The sequence below is a fragment of the Botryllus schlosseri genome, chromosome 6 (genome assembly GCF_051294905.1).
Source record: "Botryllus schlosseri isolate E-star chromosome 6, Bs_hap1, whole genome shotgun sequence".
NCBI classification, from domain to species: domain Eukaryota; kingdom Metazoa; phylum Chordata; class Ascidiacea; order Stolidobranchia; family Styelidae; genus Botryllus; species Botryllus schlosseri.
Genome location: NC_137241.1, coordinates 23900882 through 23920052, shown reverse-complemented (window position 1 = coordinate 23920052; position 19171 = coordinate 23900882). Strand labels below are relative to the sequence as shown.

Below are 19171 nucleotides of genomic sequence, written 5' to 3'. Positions count from 1 at the left end.
TTTGTCCACTGTGCCGTCACAATTGAATATCCGTGACGTCATGACTTTTACAAAAAACATGTTTTAAATTAGGGTCTTGTTTTAAACATGTTTGTTTTTAATTTATTTTTGTTTTAAATGCAACCATAGACCTGACGATGTCTCATTGGTCTGTATAATATACAGTTTGTAGTGTGTACTCGCAGTTACCTTGTTCAGATTTTGCAACCTTACCGCATGCAATTTAACGCGACACTGCATGCCTGCATCTATCTGTAAGTGCAGATAATTTACAGCAATTCCATCGTGTGGACTATATTCCATATATAGATGTCAGGGATATCTAGAACTAGAAGTTTCTAGAATCTAGAAATTTCTAGATATCCCTGATAGATGTCATATGTTTTCATCCAGTAGTTGAGAACGTCGTTGTTATGCTTGTTTGGCGAACGTGAACTGCTTGTATTTGTAGAAATAAATCCTAAAAATTCTGTAGTTCTGCAGCTCTTACAATAAGCGCCTCAGAAAAGTTATACAAGCTCATAATGGGACACAGTGCTCAGCAGAAGCTATTGTCAATGGTAAAGACAATCTGGAAGCATAGTATTATAGACAGCAGTAGCTCTTATAACTGGGCTGGGGTCGTGTAGATTTTTAATCGGCGCGAAATGGTCTGGATCTCAGGATGAATTTTGGTCGTGCAGAAGCTTCAAAGTCTTCAACAGCGATAAAACCACGCCACCACAAGACTGCGATACATGAGATCAGACGACCACGATTCCAAAAGACATTGTGAGGTCTATATCAATTGAACATAATATATCTACCCAGTATATACCCTACGTACTGACGTCAGAACAGTTACTATAATTCGTTTCGAAAGAGAGATATGCACTATCGAATGTTACAATCGACAGTTGCACACCAAGTGAGGGGATGCAGAATTCATCGCATGAATAAAATCGGTAGGCAGGTAGGCCCAAGTGGATGCAGAGATGCTCAGTAACGAATTAAATCTACTTCTACTTCTATTCAAGTAGTTTTCCTCCATATTCATTACAATATATATCAAATTTCCCACTACCTGTACTTCGTCAAATTTTGCGACTTATTCTTACTTACAATTCGCTATTTACCAGGGTTGTAACCAAGTCACAAGGCTCCGAGTCACGAGTCAATCTCACTTTTATAGTTTTGACTCGAGTCAAGTCGAGTCGTTTTAAATTCAACACCGAGTCAAGTCAGCGATCAGAGGGTCGAGTCCGAATCATGGTATTATGACTCGAGTCCGAGTCCAAGTCATTGTGTTGACTGCTCAATTTCCAATTAAAGTCTTGTTAAACCCACCGTTTATAACTCTTGTTTGATGATATCGAAGGGTTCGCATTTATAATATACTAATTTTCCTCACTTTTAGCAGTTTTTGGTCGCATTTGCAAGCACCAGTACCAATAGACGAAATCCCAATAGTGTGGTTACTTTACTATTCTTCGAAATTATAATGAAATGTCGGTCTTGGCCGTCTGAGTATGATATCATATGACTTGGTTCGAGTCATGCGCAATGACTCGAGTCCAAGTCGAGTCCATACACAGATTGACTCAAGTCGAGTCGAGTCATTTTCGTATTTAGAGAAAATTACTCGAGTCATTAGAAAATCGTGACTCGAGTCATTACAACCCTGCTATTTAGCCTACAATTTGCCAAGTAGAAGTAGAAAATAGAGACCATATAAAGAAGCAAAAATTCCGGAGCTGTTTTCGCAGAGAGTCCAGAATTTTTATCATGCTTGGCGCGAAATGGGGGTGACCAGCAATATGTTTCCACGAAAGTTTCGGTAAATATTATTTATGTAGCGGCTTCGTGGTTTATGTACGCATGTAACTTCTGTTCCGATATACAGTCGCCGGAGGTGGTCAGTAACGAAGTACTTCTACTTTTTGAAGTACTTGAAGTAGATTTTGCCAACTCACACTACTTTTTAAGTAGTTATGATTGCGGACTGCTTTTACTTCTACTTGACAGTTTTCAGTTTTGCAGGCAAATATAAGCGTACAATACCTACTTACTTACTTACTTGTGATTCACCACTCCTACTTCTACTTGAGTAGAAATTTCGGCGTTACTTCTACTTCTACTTGAGTAGCGACGGTGACTACTTTGACCACCTCTGACAGTCGCCCATATAACAGTACGTTGCATCACAGTTGTTTACTAGTAAATATATAGAACTCAGCAATATCTATAGAATTATACGATCCACCATATTTTCAGTTGCCTTTGTAATCGCACAAATCATTAATCTAGTGTCCGATATAAAATATTGCTATTGGTCTAACTACGGGCCTTGGAATGCGAGGGAGGGCGCCACTGCGTCAGCTGGCCATACCGTCAAATTTTCTGCAAGGTGCACCGGTATGAAAAATATATAGACCAACTGTTCTGTTCTATAGCTAGGTCGAATCATTATGCCGCCGATGTAGGCTATGTATATGATGTATAGGAACATCATAGACCCAGCTCTTTCCGCCGTCCGCATATGTCAGTTTCCAGATTTTGACGTTCCATGAGAGCGTATTCAATACTACTTGTACAAACAATTTCATTTGAATGAATACTAGTCAGCCTACGGGATTACCGGACCACGACTTAACATATCGATCTCGCCTTCCGCCACATGCCATCTCATTTTGTCACTTGCCTTTTACATTCTCTGCTTTAATTTTCATTCAGTGTGCACGCCTCTTCTCTACTTCACCTAGGCCAGTGGTTCCCAACCCTTTTCGTCTCATCGCCCCCTTTTGAAGCTCCAGACCGATTATCGCCCCCCAAAGATTGGGAACCAAAAAATGGGCTTACAATCTGAGATCACCGGCGAGTTGACTAATAAAAAAAGGTCAAATTTTCGGCTCGACCTCGAAATTACACTTCTACAGCTAAATGTTCGTGAGTTGACTATAAAAAAGGCCATTTCTCTGACTTAACTCCCATCAGGACCGTAACAGAGCTTCGTCAGCCCCCCCCCAAAAAAAAAACGTTGGTCTTGGGTCCTAATAGGGTGATAAACCAAACTCCAGCCCCCCCCCCTCAACCAGTGGGCTTTCTGTCGTACCATATAAGATTTCGTGTACTGTTTAGTTGGTCACCGTACTTCGCCTAAACGCGCGAAACGCGACAAATTTATATGATTCATGCTTGAATTGGTCAATATGGTCGGGAATTGCATATATATATTGCTATCAATTTTTTATCCTCTCTCTGCTTACGTAATCAGATTTATCGGTAGAGCTGAGTGTGGTGACCTCCTATATCTGCTATGTCAAAAGATTGGATATCGCCAAAACGTACCAAACTAAAAGACGCATATTGTTTCAAATGGATATTTCTTTAGTGGCATATAATTTTTCGCTGCGGGGTGGCATTTGTCTTGTCGGGTTCAGATCGCCAGGACAGGAACATTCAACGCCAGCCATTGAGGCGCCTAAGGACAATTAAACAGAGATGTATATCGAAGTTTTCGGTCAGCACAAGGGCATTCCTTTTCGTCCAAGGTCTTCTTGCTGTTGATCGTTCTGGCACACTTCTTGGAGTTGCATGTTATATGGCCTATACCTTCATATGTATTGGTGTGTCGTGGCGCAGTAATGGCCGACGCCGAAGTCTCCGTTTCCATAAATTATGCGTATTTTTGTTACAGGAAAGGTACCCCCAAATCAAGATATATGACAATACTAAATCGCACGCAGTGCGAAATTTTAAAAAAAAAAGTTGCATGAATTTCTAAAAAAATGCTCTATAATTCATGTTAATTCACGAAATAATTTTGGGCCCCCTTCGAGTTCGGCCCCCCAATTGGGGGTTTGGGGTGCGGCAGTTACGGTGCTGATTCCAATATAGCCGTTTTAACGCGCCATCGCCCCCCTATCGCCCCCTTCGTCCGTTTTCGCCCCCCTATCGCCCCCTTCGTTATTTTCGCCCCCCTAGACCGCCAAATCTCCCCCTGGGGGGCGATATCGCCCACGTTGGGAACCACTGACCTAGGCCAAGGTGGGTGTCTGATTGCAAAGACTACTCCAAGTCGTTTCGACACCTTCCTATATCTTTTCATTGTATCGCAGTTTTGTGGTGTTTTGAAATGATGAAAATATTATTAAACTGATACTGATACCTACCCGAGTATAATAGTTTTCAAAGACAACAAAATTCTACTTTTCCTTGAATAAGTTTCGGATTGATTTAGAAAGCACCATTTCTACTCGTACTTGAGTAGAATAATGCTTGGCTACTTCTACTTGAGTAGCCTTCTTGACTACTTTGATCGCCTCTGAGTGGATGTCAATGTTTCTTAATCTAAGCATAGCAATGTACAGCAGTTGCAAATTGATGTGATCTAAGCGCAAGCCGCTATAAGTTGGTTCAAGGAACATGCTAAAAGCTAATGGACATGTCAGAATCGTGGATCGGTGGTATAGTGTTACAAACGGGCTGATAATGTATCAGTCGTCCCATTGATTTCATCCTATTCAAGTTGAAATGCCCCATCACGTTTGTCGAATTTATAAAAGCTACACATATTCATTACTACAAGGATATAAAGATATTAATTGCCATGATCATATGCAGTTCATTTCGTTAACCATGAGCTACGAATGAACATTCGTGCGTAGTGAAGTAGTATAGCTATTAAATCAGCCAAATTTCTTTCGCAAAGCAACAAAATTGCCCGTCCAATTCTATATTTTGTTGCTGCCCCGCGTGATTCCTGAATTACATCTCCAGATAGAAGCACTGTAAATGATATCATACAGAAAAATTATTTTGAATACCTAAAAACTCACTAATGAACCTTTTTCTGCAAAAATGCTTCATATATTTTAGTCTGGTTGTTCGTCTCCGGACATATAGGCTACGTCAACTCGCTGATTACTTTGTTTTCTTCGGTATTTTAAATGCACAATATTTATTTATTGTTATTGATTGATTCCCTTATTGTACAGCTGGGTTGCCAGTAAACTCGCCCCAAAGTAAATTCGGCCCGTCGAATTCGGCCCTCGGTCACTTCGGCCGTCGGTGAATTCGGCCGTCGGTAAATTCGGCCCTCGGTAAATTCGGCCAGGGCCAGAGTAACAACAACAGTTACAATACCATTATCTAACCTGAACCCTAACCCTAATTCTAACCCTAATCCTAACCCTAATCCTAACCCTAACCTATCCTAACCTAACCTAACCCTAACCTAACCCTAACCCTAACGCTAATCCCAACCCTAAACCTAACCCTAACACTAATCCTAACCCTAACCCTAACCCCTAACCTGCTAATCACTTGATAATATTATAATTATGTAATATAATACACATTATTAGTTATTACTTATTAGTTATTAGTAGGTTTAGGGTTAGGATTAGCGTTAGGGTTAGGATTAGGGTTAGGATTAGGGTTAGGTTAGGTTAGGATTAGGGTTAGGTTAGGATTAGGTTTAGGATTAGGGTTAGGTTAGGATTAGGGTTAGGTTAGGTTAGGATTAGGGTTAGGTTAGAATTAGGGTTTGGATTAGTGTTAGGGTTCAGGTTAGATAATATTATAATTATGTAATATAATACACATTATTAGTTCGTAATACAATTTCACACAATGTTCTGCGAGGGCCGAATATACCGATTGAATTCGGCTGTCGGTAAATTTGGCCCCGTAAACATCGGCATATATAATATACATATATATATTTATACGCATACCCTGTTCTCCAAATCACTTGATAATAATATAATTATGAAATTAATTCACATTAATAGTTGGTAATACATTTTTATAAAAAATTCTCCGAGGGCAGAATTGACCGAGTAACCAGTGAATTGACCGGTGAATTCGGCCGTCGGTAAATTCGGTCCCCGTGAATATCCGCGCTATCTCCCGTGATTACGCGATCTACGCATACCCTGACATCCAAATCACTTAATAATAGTATAATTATGTAATTAATTCATGTTAACGCTTGGTAATACATTTTAATACAATATTCTCGGTGGGCCGAATTTACTGATGTAATGGCCGAATTTGCCTGGGCCGAATTTACTTTGGGGCGAGTTTACTGGCAACCGTACAGCTGCAGCGGCGAATGAACACCGGGAAGATTCGATATTGATACCGAAGCTCAGATTTTCTGATGTCGAAAGGTAAAGAGAATCAAGGGCAGGTGGAGGTAAGTACGAGTACCTGTGATTTCACTTATCAATTGCAATTGTGCTACAGGGATGCTCACTTTTGATCGCTGTTTGAGGACTCGTAACGCCAGAAGAAGGACCGTGTTATTTTATTTCTTTATATAATACCACAATAATCATATAGCTAGCAATTCGAGTCAATAATTTACCCAAAACGGACCATGTCGAAAGCTATAGTATACCGGTAGGCCCTACTGTGACACTGATTCCGAAAATTTAAATTAATTGGAAGTCGGCATTGTTACGACAGCGTTACGACAGCGTTATGACAGCGTCGCAGCACAATGCGCAATCGACGTTCTGATGAGGATAGTCTGAATAAAGTCGATCTTTTCTTAGCAATTGAGACATAAAATTAAGTTACAAATTTTTCCTACACATTCAAACATTATAATATTTCCTCTATACACAAATATGAGGTCAGCGTTGTCTTTATATAGCTTTCCAGCATTTCAGTCAATAAACGTCGGTTGCATTGAATTGTACTCGCATACTTATATTAAATAGAGCATTGTCATCAATTTACATACATAACTATGTAGGTTACGTGTCACTAGGTCTCATCAGAGTCGACTGAAAAGCTTGATGTATAATTCGATAATATGAATTTATGTTTTGAGCGAATAACAAAACAAGTATAATTAAACTTTCACTAAATCTCTAATTTTCTCAATAGCCCTGTGATCCATCTCCATATTTATCCATACGTGAACTCATACTACTCCAATTGAAAATATTGGATGAATTTAAATTGGCTCAGAATCTGATAATTTGAGATGACTTGTGACTCGAAGGTTCATTAAACTGTCGGGCTTTATTCCCAACTGGTGTCTATTTTTGCTGCCAACCAGCGGGCTTCGTCCAGAAGCATACCGTTTGATACACCAAAATAGGTGCTGGTGACGTCAAATTTTGTGATACGATTATTTATATACTCTGTTCTTTCCAATTCTCTACTAGTTGCTGACGATTCCCCCTGACGAGGTTCAGTCGAAAATAACCGGGTTCATTTCAATATGAATATAGTATTCAACCAAAATAACAGTGTATTATTTTGATTTAGATCAGTTCAATTGGTGACATATGATTCAACGCTATTTATCCGACAAAAACCTGTTGTCTTCTGAGTTAAAATGGACACAATGACTGTTCCTGTTGTGAAGCATGATAATTCCCTTACAAAGCTGCTTCAACAATACCAAGCCAGAAACCTTGATATAGTTATGATTTCTGGGTTGTCCACTGTTTGTTCATGTATTTGATATTTGAATACTAAACAACTGTCTCACATGAAACGTCTGTCTCAAATGAAACTTCCATTTATTATTTCATTGTCGATATAAAAATGTTGTTATGTACCTCAAAATGTTGCAGCTTAATATTTTCAACTTGAGTTTGCTCACTTCCCATTATTCAGCAATTCTGAATCTATTTTTAGATGGCTGCCGCTCACACCAGATACATGAAACAATTGCAAGAATGGCAGAAAATATGCAACTTTCACTACACATTATGTTGTCAGTATCGCTTTATGCAGTTCTTCCATTCCCAATCACAGATCACACAGGGTTCTTCGTCTAATGTAAGTATCTCTTCACATCAGTGGTTCTTAACCTTTTTCATGTCGTTACCCCCAAGAAGAAAATGGTGGGATGCAATTACCCCCTTTCAAAAGGTATCAAGTAACAGCTTGCACTCAATTATTTGTAAAACAGCACAAAGAAGACGTAATAATGTACTTGTACACTGAAATGCATGTTAAAAGTATCAAGTCAATGGGAAGGCTGATGCTGTTTTCATGTTATCCAGTAGTCAAATCTAGACAAAGGGGAGGTATAGACATCTTTTTTCGTTTTTATAGATACCATTGCTGGAAATCCTACCTCACAGAAATAAGTTGAAAGCAATTCAATCAGAAAGTTCGATGCTATTATAATGACAACAATTGGTTAATAATTTTGAAGGCGAACCCAAGAAGTTCCAAAATCGTCTCTTCAAAGACAATTTGATGATTTCGCAGACTTAATTTTACTGGTCAACTAGACTAGACCACCACTACACTTTTCAATACTAACGAATATATTTCTACGATATTGTTATTGCATCAAAGGTGTAAAGCTAAACTTAGAAGCCCCCTTGTTGTCTTCCAATTTGTCAGCATGCGCATTGCGCAACAATATATGATCCACACTACTGCAAAATAAATTGGACTTATACGTAGCACCACTGTACTTAACTACATTCGGCCCTGTTACTCAAAATCACTAATGGTTACTATGATAACACAGCCGGCAACGTGTGTTAAGTAAAACGAAATATATACAAGCTTGCAAAATATAAGTTAGCCTGCATATTTTCGTTTGAAAATACTTCAGTGCAGTGTTATAAGCATATAAAAAACGTCAATTCGAATTACCCCCAAGAATTGGTAAATTACCCCTTTGGGGGTAATTACCCCCAGGTTAAGAACCACTGCTTCACATTGTACCCCTTTCACAATTTGAGTTCATGTTACTTATTGCAATTTATGACACTCGATGGATGAATGTCTAATCTTCTTGATTTAGGAGATAATGAAATTCAGAGACTTGATGAAACAGTAACAATCCTCGGATAGAATTATTAATTGAATTATTCACTAAAAACTTACCATGCAAATGCATTCAAATATAACCCAGGTGTATAACCATAAATGGAATACTTATTCAGATACAACTGACACTACGATTCTAGGACCCATTTCTAATTGAATTTTGGGTAACGGCACCTGTTTCCTTACATCCTATACTTTATACAAAGTGTGAGTTCAGTCCTCAAGGATATGGTCGCTATTTTTAGTTTTTCCTCTAACACAGCAAGTTTACTTTCATTCGAGGAATCGAGCAATGCTAGTTGGTAGGTAGGCTGTGCGAAAAGTGTAAATTATTGTATTCCAAATCATGAACTGTGCAATTGACTGTTGGTTTTAATATGGAACTTTGTTGTACAGAATATAATGCCCACGCACACTGGTATATCAGCACAACAAAGCGCACCTGTCGATCCTCCTAACAGGGGTATTGTATTTTTACATTTGTGTTAATTCTTTGGTATTCTGACCGATTTAGTCCATTGCAGCGTACAGATTGGCATCGGTCTGGTCAAGAATCGCTGCGGAATTCATAGACTTTGCGATATTACTGATTCTCAAAACGTTCATGCTAATATGGTATAGATATGCCACTGACGCCAAGTATGTATGCCTTCATTGCCTTGCATTGATTGTAACATCCTGTTTACAATGTCAAACTTTACCTAGGTTTGATTTCACATATCGACACGCATTTATCGATAACTACATCGACGAAGACATGACACTTGATGAGTTGCGGACGTTGATGTTAATGGAGCTATTGTACCGTTTACTTGCCAGCTGGTATGAGGTATGAGCAGTTTCTTTGATGTAAGGGTTACATTACCGAAGATGGGGTATCACCGATGATTATCTGCATCTTCGCTCTGATTGTCAAAGGATGGCAGCTGCGAATCATACCATCCTCGATGTTTTATTGCAAATCCAAATCCAGTCTTGACATATCCAATTCACAAATCGCATTAATAAGGGTTCTTTGACGACGATCAAGTTAATAATAGCAACTCTAGCTCATGTGTTTATTTCCTTTGCAAATGAAATTACTTTGTTCTGGACCAGCTGTTCGCATCCTGTGAAAGTGTGGATCCCTAAATGGGATCGCACAAAGGTTTTGTGGGGGTTGCAACATCGTATTAGGCCTATTCCACATTTTACTTTTTGACCTCTTTGGTTGAAATTTTAATTGATCGGGATTGTCACTGTTTCATTTTAATGATCAAAACTTAATAGTACACGCTGTTATCAGACTTTCGTCATGACGTGGCTTGGAGAAATTCCATACTACTCTTTCGTACTTGTGTACAAACTTAGGCAGTAGTAATGAGGTATTTTCGATTTACATGATACATTAATGATACCATACCTACAGATAAGTGACCCAACTATATTATTTACTAACAAGTAAAGCTATTCCAAGTGGTTCGGGAATATAACAATTACAGCATCGATGCGCCTATATTTTATAGCTAATCAAGGTGTTTATTCTCAGGCTCAATTTCTTGCAGCCTATGGTGCGACCCCGGGTAAGCTTGTCATGAGAATCAAGGTTGTAGCGTGCAAAGTGAGCACTACTATCAATGTCGAGTCGCGGCTAGTCATGGTGTATCCGGGCTCAAAACTTCCTACAAAAAAGTGAGATTTTCCATGAATTTTTAAGAGCTTCTTGGAGGTACAGAACTTCAATATACAATTAAATAGTATATTCATATTGAAATGAACCCGAATATTTTCGGCTCACACTCGTCAGGGGTAATCGTCAGCAACTAGTAGAGAATTGGAAAGAACATTGTATATCAACAATCGTATCACAAAATATGACGTCACCAGCATGAAATTTCGAATGAGAGAGCGTTCAATGTACTATTTTTAGGTGATACACGAACTCCTTTTGTTGACAGAGTTTTGGTTGGTGTATTTTGATAAAAGTTGATTCCAAGGCACACAAATGGAATTGTGAACGACCTCGACCTACGATTCGAAATCGGTCGTCTCGATAATTATTCGCACAAATCGGATTATCCAACAGATGTTTGCCGATGGCAGAATTAATGGCCTTTGATCGATCAGCATCAATCTTAAGTGGATGAGTTAAGGGTGAGCTTTTCACATCGCGTGACGCACGTGTTCTGATAAATCTGGGGACATGTTGGTTTATGCGGTCCTGCAGACGTCTTGACGTTCTTCCCACGTAGCCACAATCACAGTGGCACCTATATTCGTACACTACATTACTTTGTTGAAGTGCAGGAAGCACGTCTTTGCACGTCTCCCTTCAACACGCAAAGACGTGCTTCCTGCACTTCAACAAAGTAATGTAGTGTACGAATATAGGTGCCACTGTGATTGTGGCTACGTGGGAAGAACGTCAAGACGTCTGCAGGACCGCATAAACCAACATGTCCCCAGATTTATCAGAACACGTGCGTCACGCGATGTGAAAAGCTCACCCTTAACTTAATTAAGATTCTAAGTTTACAATGTGCAGCAGGGTTGTAACCAAGTCACAAGGTTCCGGGTCGCAATTCAATCTCACTTTTATAGTTTTGACTCGAGTCATTTTCAATTCACCACCTAGTTAAGTCCGAGTCCAGGTCACGGAGTAGAGTGTCGAGTCCGAGTCACACTGTTTTGACTCGAGTCCGAGTCGTTGTGTTGACTGTTCAGTACCGAGTCAGTGACATGTGAATTGTGAAACCCACGTTTTACAACTCTGCTCGGTGATATCGAATGCTTCGCATTCATAATGTACTAATTTTCCTCACTTGTAACAGTTTTCAATAGCACTTTTAAGTATCAGTACTGATGATGAAATAATAATAGTGTGATACCTTTACTATCCTTCGAAATTACGATGATATGCCTGTCTTTGTAGACCTAGTCTCGAGTCATATGACTTGGTCCGAGTCATGCGCAATGACTCGAGTACAAGTCGAGTCAATACGCAAATTGACTCGAGTCGAGTCATTTTTCATTTTCAAGAAAATGACTCGAGTCAAGTCGGGTCACCAAAAAATCGCGACTCGAGTCGAGTCATTATAACCCTGATGTGCAGTGTGCACAATAGTTGATAATGTACAGTTACAGGGCGAAAATTTTCGAATGCATGCGTTTGGAATGATGATCCAAAATGGGGTCTAATTTAAATATCTCTTCATGCATGTTTCTTACTAAACTAATTAAACTTCTTGACAGAAGACTTCTCATTAATTGCTCTTCGTGTTTTTACAGTTGTTGGATACGGGCGCTGCTAAAAAACTTCTCTATCACATTTGTGGTTCCGGTGTTTCTGTCTATGCTATTCTACAAACACTGCCGGGCAACTTATGACCTAGTTGCAAACAGCATCGTTGTGAGAAAGGAATAGCTGTTTGAAATTACAGATTCTTTTATGCAGCTGCAGTTTGAAATTATATAATATTCTCTTTTACCATTTTGCGTCGCAATAAATACAGAGCACTCGTCAACATAACTTCACTTTATTAAATATCAATAGGTATTACAGGGGTTCACTAGTGCAATTGGAACAGTATGACAGACTACAGGAACTACTAGGGAATTATATGCTGTGCTTAAGAGTTTTATTCATACATATTCAACGGCAGTTTCAATATCTCAACATTTTCAACAAACTGTGGACTGTTGCGCGAACAGAATTACATTGTTAGTGCAGTGATGGTGGGGCAGTATGGGATCTCGGCGCACTGATAGGAATTAACAGGCATGTGGAAGTGTGCGTAACAATTACAATGAATTGCTCGATACGGCCAAAATTTGGAGAAGATTCTACACGTGTCCTATGATAAGTAGTAGTCGGATATGGAGAATACGTCACATTTTGCATAAACTTGACGTTAACAGCGGGATTGACCACAAGCAGTAACAAAAACAACTCTTGACAGTGATTGGGATTAGCACATAATCTTGCTTGAAAGTAGGAAAATCACTCGGCCATGGGAGTGTCTTATAGGTAAAATCAGATAATGACAGAGGGACTTGACTGTTTGCTACCAAGATACATTGATTTACAATTGGTTCGTCAGTGTTCTGGGTCTACAATAAGTGGCGCTAAATATTCAGAATGAAGAATTCCAAAGGAGTATTGCGGTGCTGATCTTCGTGTCATGTAAACCTTAAAATAATGAATAAATTTGTTAGGTAAGTTTAGTAGAAGTTTACTATTTGTATATTTGGAACTTGCACAGAACGGTGGTTGCCGTTACTGCTTCAATTTTTAAAAATTCAATAGAATTATATACTACTCTGCTACAATTTTAAAAATTCAATAGAATTATATACTACCAAGTAGTTTTATACAAAAACATTCAATCATATCAACTACCAGTCAATGTAACCTCAATATTTTATGACATAGCCTATAGCTCGAGATGCAAAGGCCATTTAAAGTATAACTATAAAATTAGGTGTTAAAAGTACCGTACTGAAGTAAGCAGCTTCATAAGGTCGTTTCGTATGTGTTCCAGGCTTTTGTTTGCCAATAGTTTGTGCCATTTACAAAAGCACAAGATGTCACCATATCGAAACATTATTCCGTGACTGCGGAACAGGCTATATAACATAATAGGCCTACATACCACAATTCACAAAAGGGTAGAAATACATTTCAATACTACTTCCCACGTCGAATGTAATTTTAAATACGCAGCCTTATAAAATGATTCGGTTACAAAAGCTGCTAGCATCAGAATGGTATAAAAATATCACTTGTGTTATTACTGGAAGTACAGAAAACCTGCAAGGCTACCCTATTGGCTTTCCACTTTGTTTCTGATTTACTACTTTATATAGTTCATTTGTTATTATCAATTGATTACAAGCTGATGGTATATTATTTGAGACCATTGAATATGTAACACATACTTTGTGATGGACTAATTTGAAATATGATCCTTCCAAAAACCATTGATTGTCATTAAACTAGAGATATCCAGAGCTCTGTATTGAACAGCGCTACTTGACCATCACATGGCTGAAAATGAAATCGATATAAATGCAAAAGAAACCGAAACTCCGCAATTGATATATCTGGGATTAGTTTGTGTCTGCAGTTGAAATAATTATTTTCAGTGGTAAAAAAAAATTGTAGAGTCACAATGGTGTCCACAGATACCGTGTAGCCAATGTATCATGACGGAAGCCTTCGCACATGTGTTTCAAAGTGAGAAAAGTTTTAATAAAGCCTGTGGCAAAACAAGGGCTCTCTCCATGGATGTACAAATATCTATAGCCTTGCTGACGAATAACATGTTACTTCTATTGTGACTGACAAAACTCAGCCTATCCTCGAGGCGGGTGATGTGTCCGCTGTGTGATCAGATACCTCCGCTATTCAAAGTCACCTGTATCTTCTTTCCCTTTGGAACGTGATTTGTCACAATTATCCTCTCCCATGCTTGTCATTATTGTCAATACTGCCTAATACTCTCCTTCCCCTTGGATACAAAAGCTTCATGACCACTCTTATGTGTTTTATTCAAGCAGTAAAGGTGATGTCTTCGCTAATACTCAGTTTAATGTTGACTTTTTATGTGAGCTAACAAAGAAGATACTTCAAACAAAGGCTTCAAGTGAATTGATATTTCTTTATAAACTCTCTGAGTACGATCATCTTGTCCGTATGAAAACATTTCAATATCTCGCTGATAAAATATGAGCATACGACAAGGCCAGCTTTCTTGACTACTTTGACTTTAATCCACTGTCTTGACAATCAACGGCGCTGTATATTCACTGTGTCTAATACCGAATGAGTGCCGTGGTGGCTGTCTTCTGTTGATAAAAACCTGGCAACCAAGAATTGATCATTCAGTGTGTAGGGTAGAGATTAAGATGGAAATTTGTGAACGGGTTCTTATTGGTACATTTGTACAATGACTTTATGGGTCTGATGATATTGTTAGTGTCATAGAAAAGGGACGGAGCCAAAGTTTCCATATAACTTGTGAATTCAAAACTTTTGTGTAACATTTGACTAGTAGAAAATCGAAAATTTCTATGCCATTAACACTGTACTTAGGAAACGGAAGTCTTGTAAATGAGTAATGACAGTACTTACGCAGACATCGAATTACTTTGAAAATGATAGTCTATAGAATTTGCATTCATTGAAGGTCTATAGTACCTTCTCTGGACTGTGCGCTCCGGGTCCTGGTTTCCTTGTTGCGTCACTCGGTAACATGTTTCTTCCGGTCATGCTGTATAGTGGAGAGCGATCTTTGTAAACAAATGGGTCAACCACACGGTACGTTCCAGGTCCCGGTGTCTAAAAGCAAGCATCAAATAACATCCAATTCATTTCAAAACGATTACCGACACATTCCATTCTAGTCCATCTCAGTCCACCATGCTGTGCAGAAATCAGACGCTCAACTTCATGCAATGAAAAGTATATGAAGGTGGAATTGATTTATCACTACCATCAGTCGCATGCAAAAGTTACCAAGATGATGAAACAATAGACACTGTAATGATATGGCTTACTGTAAAAACCAAACCACAAAAGAGCATTAGTGATATAAGAAGTTACCAAAGCAAATTTAAAACATGCAAAACAAAATTCCTTCTACTCTGTTTAGTGTTGATGTCATGTAGAATACACTTATCACAGTATTTTCAGTTCATCACATTAGCTAAGGATTTGGTTGATGCCTAGTAACCTTCATCTATCAGCTCTTCACCCTTGTACCCACTTCCTGCTCTTGTCTAAAATTGTTTGTGGTTATTGATGATAAATCTGTCCATCCTGTGGTAATTGTTTTGATAACTGTGGACTAATCGCTTAACCCTTTGACAAACAAATGCTGATACATGCCACCTTTCTCAGATCTTCGTGGAAGCTGCCTGTGGTTACTCTAGCCGTCATAGAATATACAGGTGATGATGTTGTTGAGATCACCTTGTTGCCGAGCATTGACGGCAAGCAGTAAGATGCGGGACCTGACAAAATTTATGCAGATTAGATTTACATTCCGCTACATAATGTGCTTTGAATAAGGAAATTCACTTAATACTAACTCCTTTCATACTTCCCTGAGTATCATGAAAATGTTGTAAGGTAAACCGCATCAGGCAATACTGTACTAACATCTGTTTGCTTTCCTACCATCTTGAAACGCCACTCAAAATTTGGGTCATGGGTATTGTATGTATGTCCAAGAATCTCTACTATTGTATGTGCATTAGCAAGTACAAGAGCACAGTTAGCAATTCTCTCTGTCGCAAGCATGGAGATAGTCAATTGATTTTTCGATCTGGTTTCTGATTATTTTTTGGATATGTATATCTATCTGCTTCTTTATGATCCCTTATAGGTGTCACAATCCAAGTCTGTCTGGCAACATCATATATGCCCGGCGATAAATAAGCTCCATATTTCGAGATATCCTACTGTCAAAAAAATATAGCTCTACTTCGAGCAAGAGTAATATGTGCAGGCATTGACTCGATTGTTACGAAACTACAAATTAAATCCCGAGTGGAATTTTTAAAATCAGATTTTGGTTCGCGCTAGCTTTCATGCTGTACGTTCGGCAATCGTCACCCGTGATAGGTCCTCTGAAAAACTGCCAGCGTTGTTGCGGCCACTAATGGAGTATGATGGTGCGGACCTTGAGTTGACCATGTTCAACCCAGGGAGCTTAGGGAATCCGTAAGCGGCAGGTCCTATTTGAGTGTATAGAAATAAATATTGACACATTCTAGTAGCGGCATGAAATTCGACTGAAAGTTCCAATGAAACCTTCATTTAATAATTAATGCGTCAAACTGAGATGAAAAAATGCAGAGTGCTCTGCCAGCCTGTGTGTGTAATGTCGATAAGGTGATGCAAATATTGATGTCGCTTTCAAAAAGGTGTATAATTGCATATTAGCAACAACCAAAATAATGTCTTTAGACCATAATCAGACTATAAGAGTCATAGACTCTCGTTGGTAGCATAACCATTCACAGACCAAGTCATAACGATGATCACATGCAATTGGCATAAAAATATACCAGTATATAGAAAATACTAAAGGCGGATTGAGAGTAATATTCCTGGTCAATGTTGAACATGGGAATTGTAGATAGAGATAATATTAAACTATTTTCAATTTGTTAGTTACCGTACTTAATTAGTTGGACTGGAGCAAAAATCCAGTTCAAGTAAGCAATTTTATTTTCAGTCACACACAAAATATAGTAGCCTACAACGCGCCAATAATTGTTTGCCACACTCATTATGCCAAGGCAAAGGATAGATGGTTATGATAGATAACAAAGCAAGTGTGTTTGTGTTAGGAGGCAATTTTTAAGAAGCACACAAATTCGATGACACGATATGATTGATGACATGTATCGCTTTGGTGAGGTTAGCCCACGGCACACATGACACCCTGATTTTGTCACGTTCAAACTTTCAACAAACCCGCTGTAAATCATCATGAAATGAGCCATAGCTTCTCCGAGCCGTCAAAGTATATGCTGGCAAGGACGCTTTGCCCACGGAGTGAGGCCCCAAAACTTGGGGCAACATGTATGCAGCCGGACCTGTATCAGTCATTTGTGTGGAGGAAGGGTTAATTAATTGGGGAAAACGTGGGGCTGCGACATTTCTCAAGTTGACTGATATGACATATATAGACATTTCTGAAAATATTAAATTCAATACATTGGAGACCAAAAGTTTTCATCGCTATTCAAAATGCTCCTTCACACCTTATGCCACAGTCACAATAATCCTCCAAATATTATTCATTTAGGACAACTCAGAAGTCAGATTTACTTTCCCATGTATATATATTTAAAATAGCATTACGAGCATTCAAGATACAATCGACCGATTACTAGCATACATACCTGGACTGTTATCTGTTTTGTGACCTTTAGTTCTGCTAGCTAATGAATAAATTGGTGCAGATCTGTAGGCAGAACGTCCACTTTTTTCAGGGCTGTATGCTCCTGTGTATATCGACAATTACCTTATGAAACGAACGATAAGCAAACGCACCACATTACCTGGACCAGGGTTTTTGAATGCTGCGACGTCTCTTGGTCTGCTATAGAGCGAGTATTTGGGGGTTCCATCATTGCCAGTACGTGTGATTCGTGCAGGGACTAGGTATCCACCTGGCCCAGGGCTGTCATCGTTCGTAAATTTTGCGTGTCTTGTACCAAAACTGTATGAAGCTGCCTGTCTCTTTCGTAAGTCATGACCCCGATAACCTAGAATACAACGTAAGGCCGTCAATAAAAATAACATTTGTTTCCCTTATAAGCTATAGGCCTACAGTCGAAGACACAAAAGTGTGAAGTTGATGAATTGCCTGATACACACAACATAATAACAATAAAACTATAATCAAACCATTAAGAATAGTGACAATTATCAAGTTGTGACATAATAAGATTTCTTTTATCTCTATTTCTAATCACACAAACAGATACAACTAGAATCAATAATTTATTAGCAATTTCATCAATTCGAAATGCCACAGCAATCGTGAGACAATGCAAAAATAGAAAATAGCAATTGTAAATATAATCCATAAAACATCCACCAGAATGGACAAAGTAATGCAAACCTATGAAAAAATAGCTTCCACTTGAAAAATGCAAAATAGTTTTGCTTCAAAACCGTTACTTAGAATTGGACGTAGTCTGAAGACATATTCACTTGATTAAGTCATAGTCAAAGGCTACTTGAATACTCCAAAATAATAGAAGTACTTCTTTACTGAGCACCTCTGATAATATGGTTTGTGGTGCGCATTCAACTAATGTTCACCTGTTGAACCCGGAAGCATGTACTTTGGTCCTGGAGATTTGAAATGGGCTCCGATGGGGCCACGTGGGCGATGGGGTCTCCACTGACCAACGTACGTTGCAGCTGCCATTTTACTTGACTCTTCTATTTTATACACACAACTTTATAGTGGGCCAATCCTTTCAATATTACTATGTTGTTATGTATTAATTCATTAGGCTACTGTATAAAAAATGGATATTGAAGAATTAATAGTTACTAACTTAATATACAAGGGAATTGATTAGCCATTTTTGACAAAAATCCATGTGTAATGCTTGAATCACGATGTATATCTCCTGATACGGTTAAATGGCATTACCTTTACTGGTAAAAGATGCTCTAAGATACTGGTGCTAAGAATAAGCCTCAGCATTTACACTGTACCGGACTTAACATTTCTTACTGAAATATCATTACTGTAATTAGTGCTATAGATCTAACATACAGAATTGGTATGACCTTAAATTATAAAAAGAATACATGGGCACAAGACTCACACAAAACATTTGTATAAGGCAGTTCATTCGCCTC

At 38.6% G+C, this 19171-nt stretch overlaps 2 protein-coding genes across 7 annotated transcripts; one reads left to right on the top strand and one right to left on the bottom strand.

Annotated features, from left to right (window-relative positions):
• The first annotated feature begins 6071 nt into the window (after positions 1–6071).
• On the top strand, positions 6072–12304 carry LOC145441653 (protein FAM8A1-like). The gene is made up of 7 exons (XM_080319572.1): positions 6072–6181; positions 7642–7785; positions 9193–9259; positions 9321–9435; positions 9502–9625; positions 10325–10467; positions 12064–12304. Exons 1-7 carry the CDS (start codon positions 6146–6148, stop codon positions 12197–12199), a joined length of 765 nt encoding a protein of 254 aa, XP_080175698.1. The 5' UTR covers positions 6072–6145; the 3' UTR covers positions 12200–12304.
• Positions 12305–12863: 559 nt separating this feature from the next.
• On the bottom strand, positions 12864–18864 carry LOC145441652 (ciliary microtubule associated protein 1A-like). 6 transcript variants are annotated; one of them, XM_080319570.1, is made up of 6 exons: positions 18620–18864; positions 17851–18057; positions 17692–17793; positions 17261–17382; positions 14975–15115; positions 12864–12964 (listed from the first exon to the last, which is right to left on the bottom strand). In XM_080319570.1, exons 1-6 carry the CDS (start codon positions 18726–18728, stop codon positions 12872–12874), a joined length of 774 nt encoding a protein of 257 aa, XP_080175696.1. In that variant the 5' UTR covers positions 18729–18864; the 3' UTR covers positions 12864–12871. The 6 variants fall into 6 exon arrangements, with proteins under 6 accessions (XP_080175696.1, XP_080175697.1, XP_080175693.1 ...); XM_080319571.1 differs by lacking the exon at positions 17261–17382 and adding an exon at positions 16394–16515; XM_080319567.1 differs by lacking the exon at positions 17261–17382 and adding an exon at positions 15668–15789 and having other exon boundaries at positions 18620–18860.
• Positions 18865–19171: the final 307 nt, after the last annotated feature.

Coding starts and splice junctions, on each gene's coding strand:
- LOC145441653 (XM_080319572.1), top strand. CDS start 6,146: ATGTCGAAAGGTAAAGAGAATCAAGGGCAGGTGGAG. Junction 6,182..7,641: donor AGAATCAAGGGCAGGTGGAG/GTAAGTACGAGT, acceptor ATCTATTTTTAG/ATGGCTGCCGCTCACACCAG. Junction 7,786..9,192: donor CACAGGGTTCTTCGTCTAAT/GTAAGTATCTCT, acceptor TTTGTTGTACAG/AATATAATGCCCACGCACAC.
- LOC145441652 (XM_080319570.1), bottom strand. CDS start 18,728: ATGGCAGCTGCAACGTACGTTGGTCAGTGGAGACCCCATCGCCCACGT. Junction 18,058..18,619: donor CATGCTTCCGGGTTCAACAG/GTGAACATTAGT, acceptor GTTGTATTCTAG/GTTATCGGGGTCATGACTTA. Junction 17,383..17,691: donor CAAAACAGATAACAGTCCAG/GTATGTATGCTA, acceptor TGACTGATACAG/GTCCGGCTGCATACATGTTG.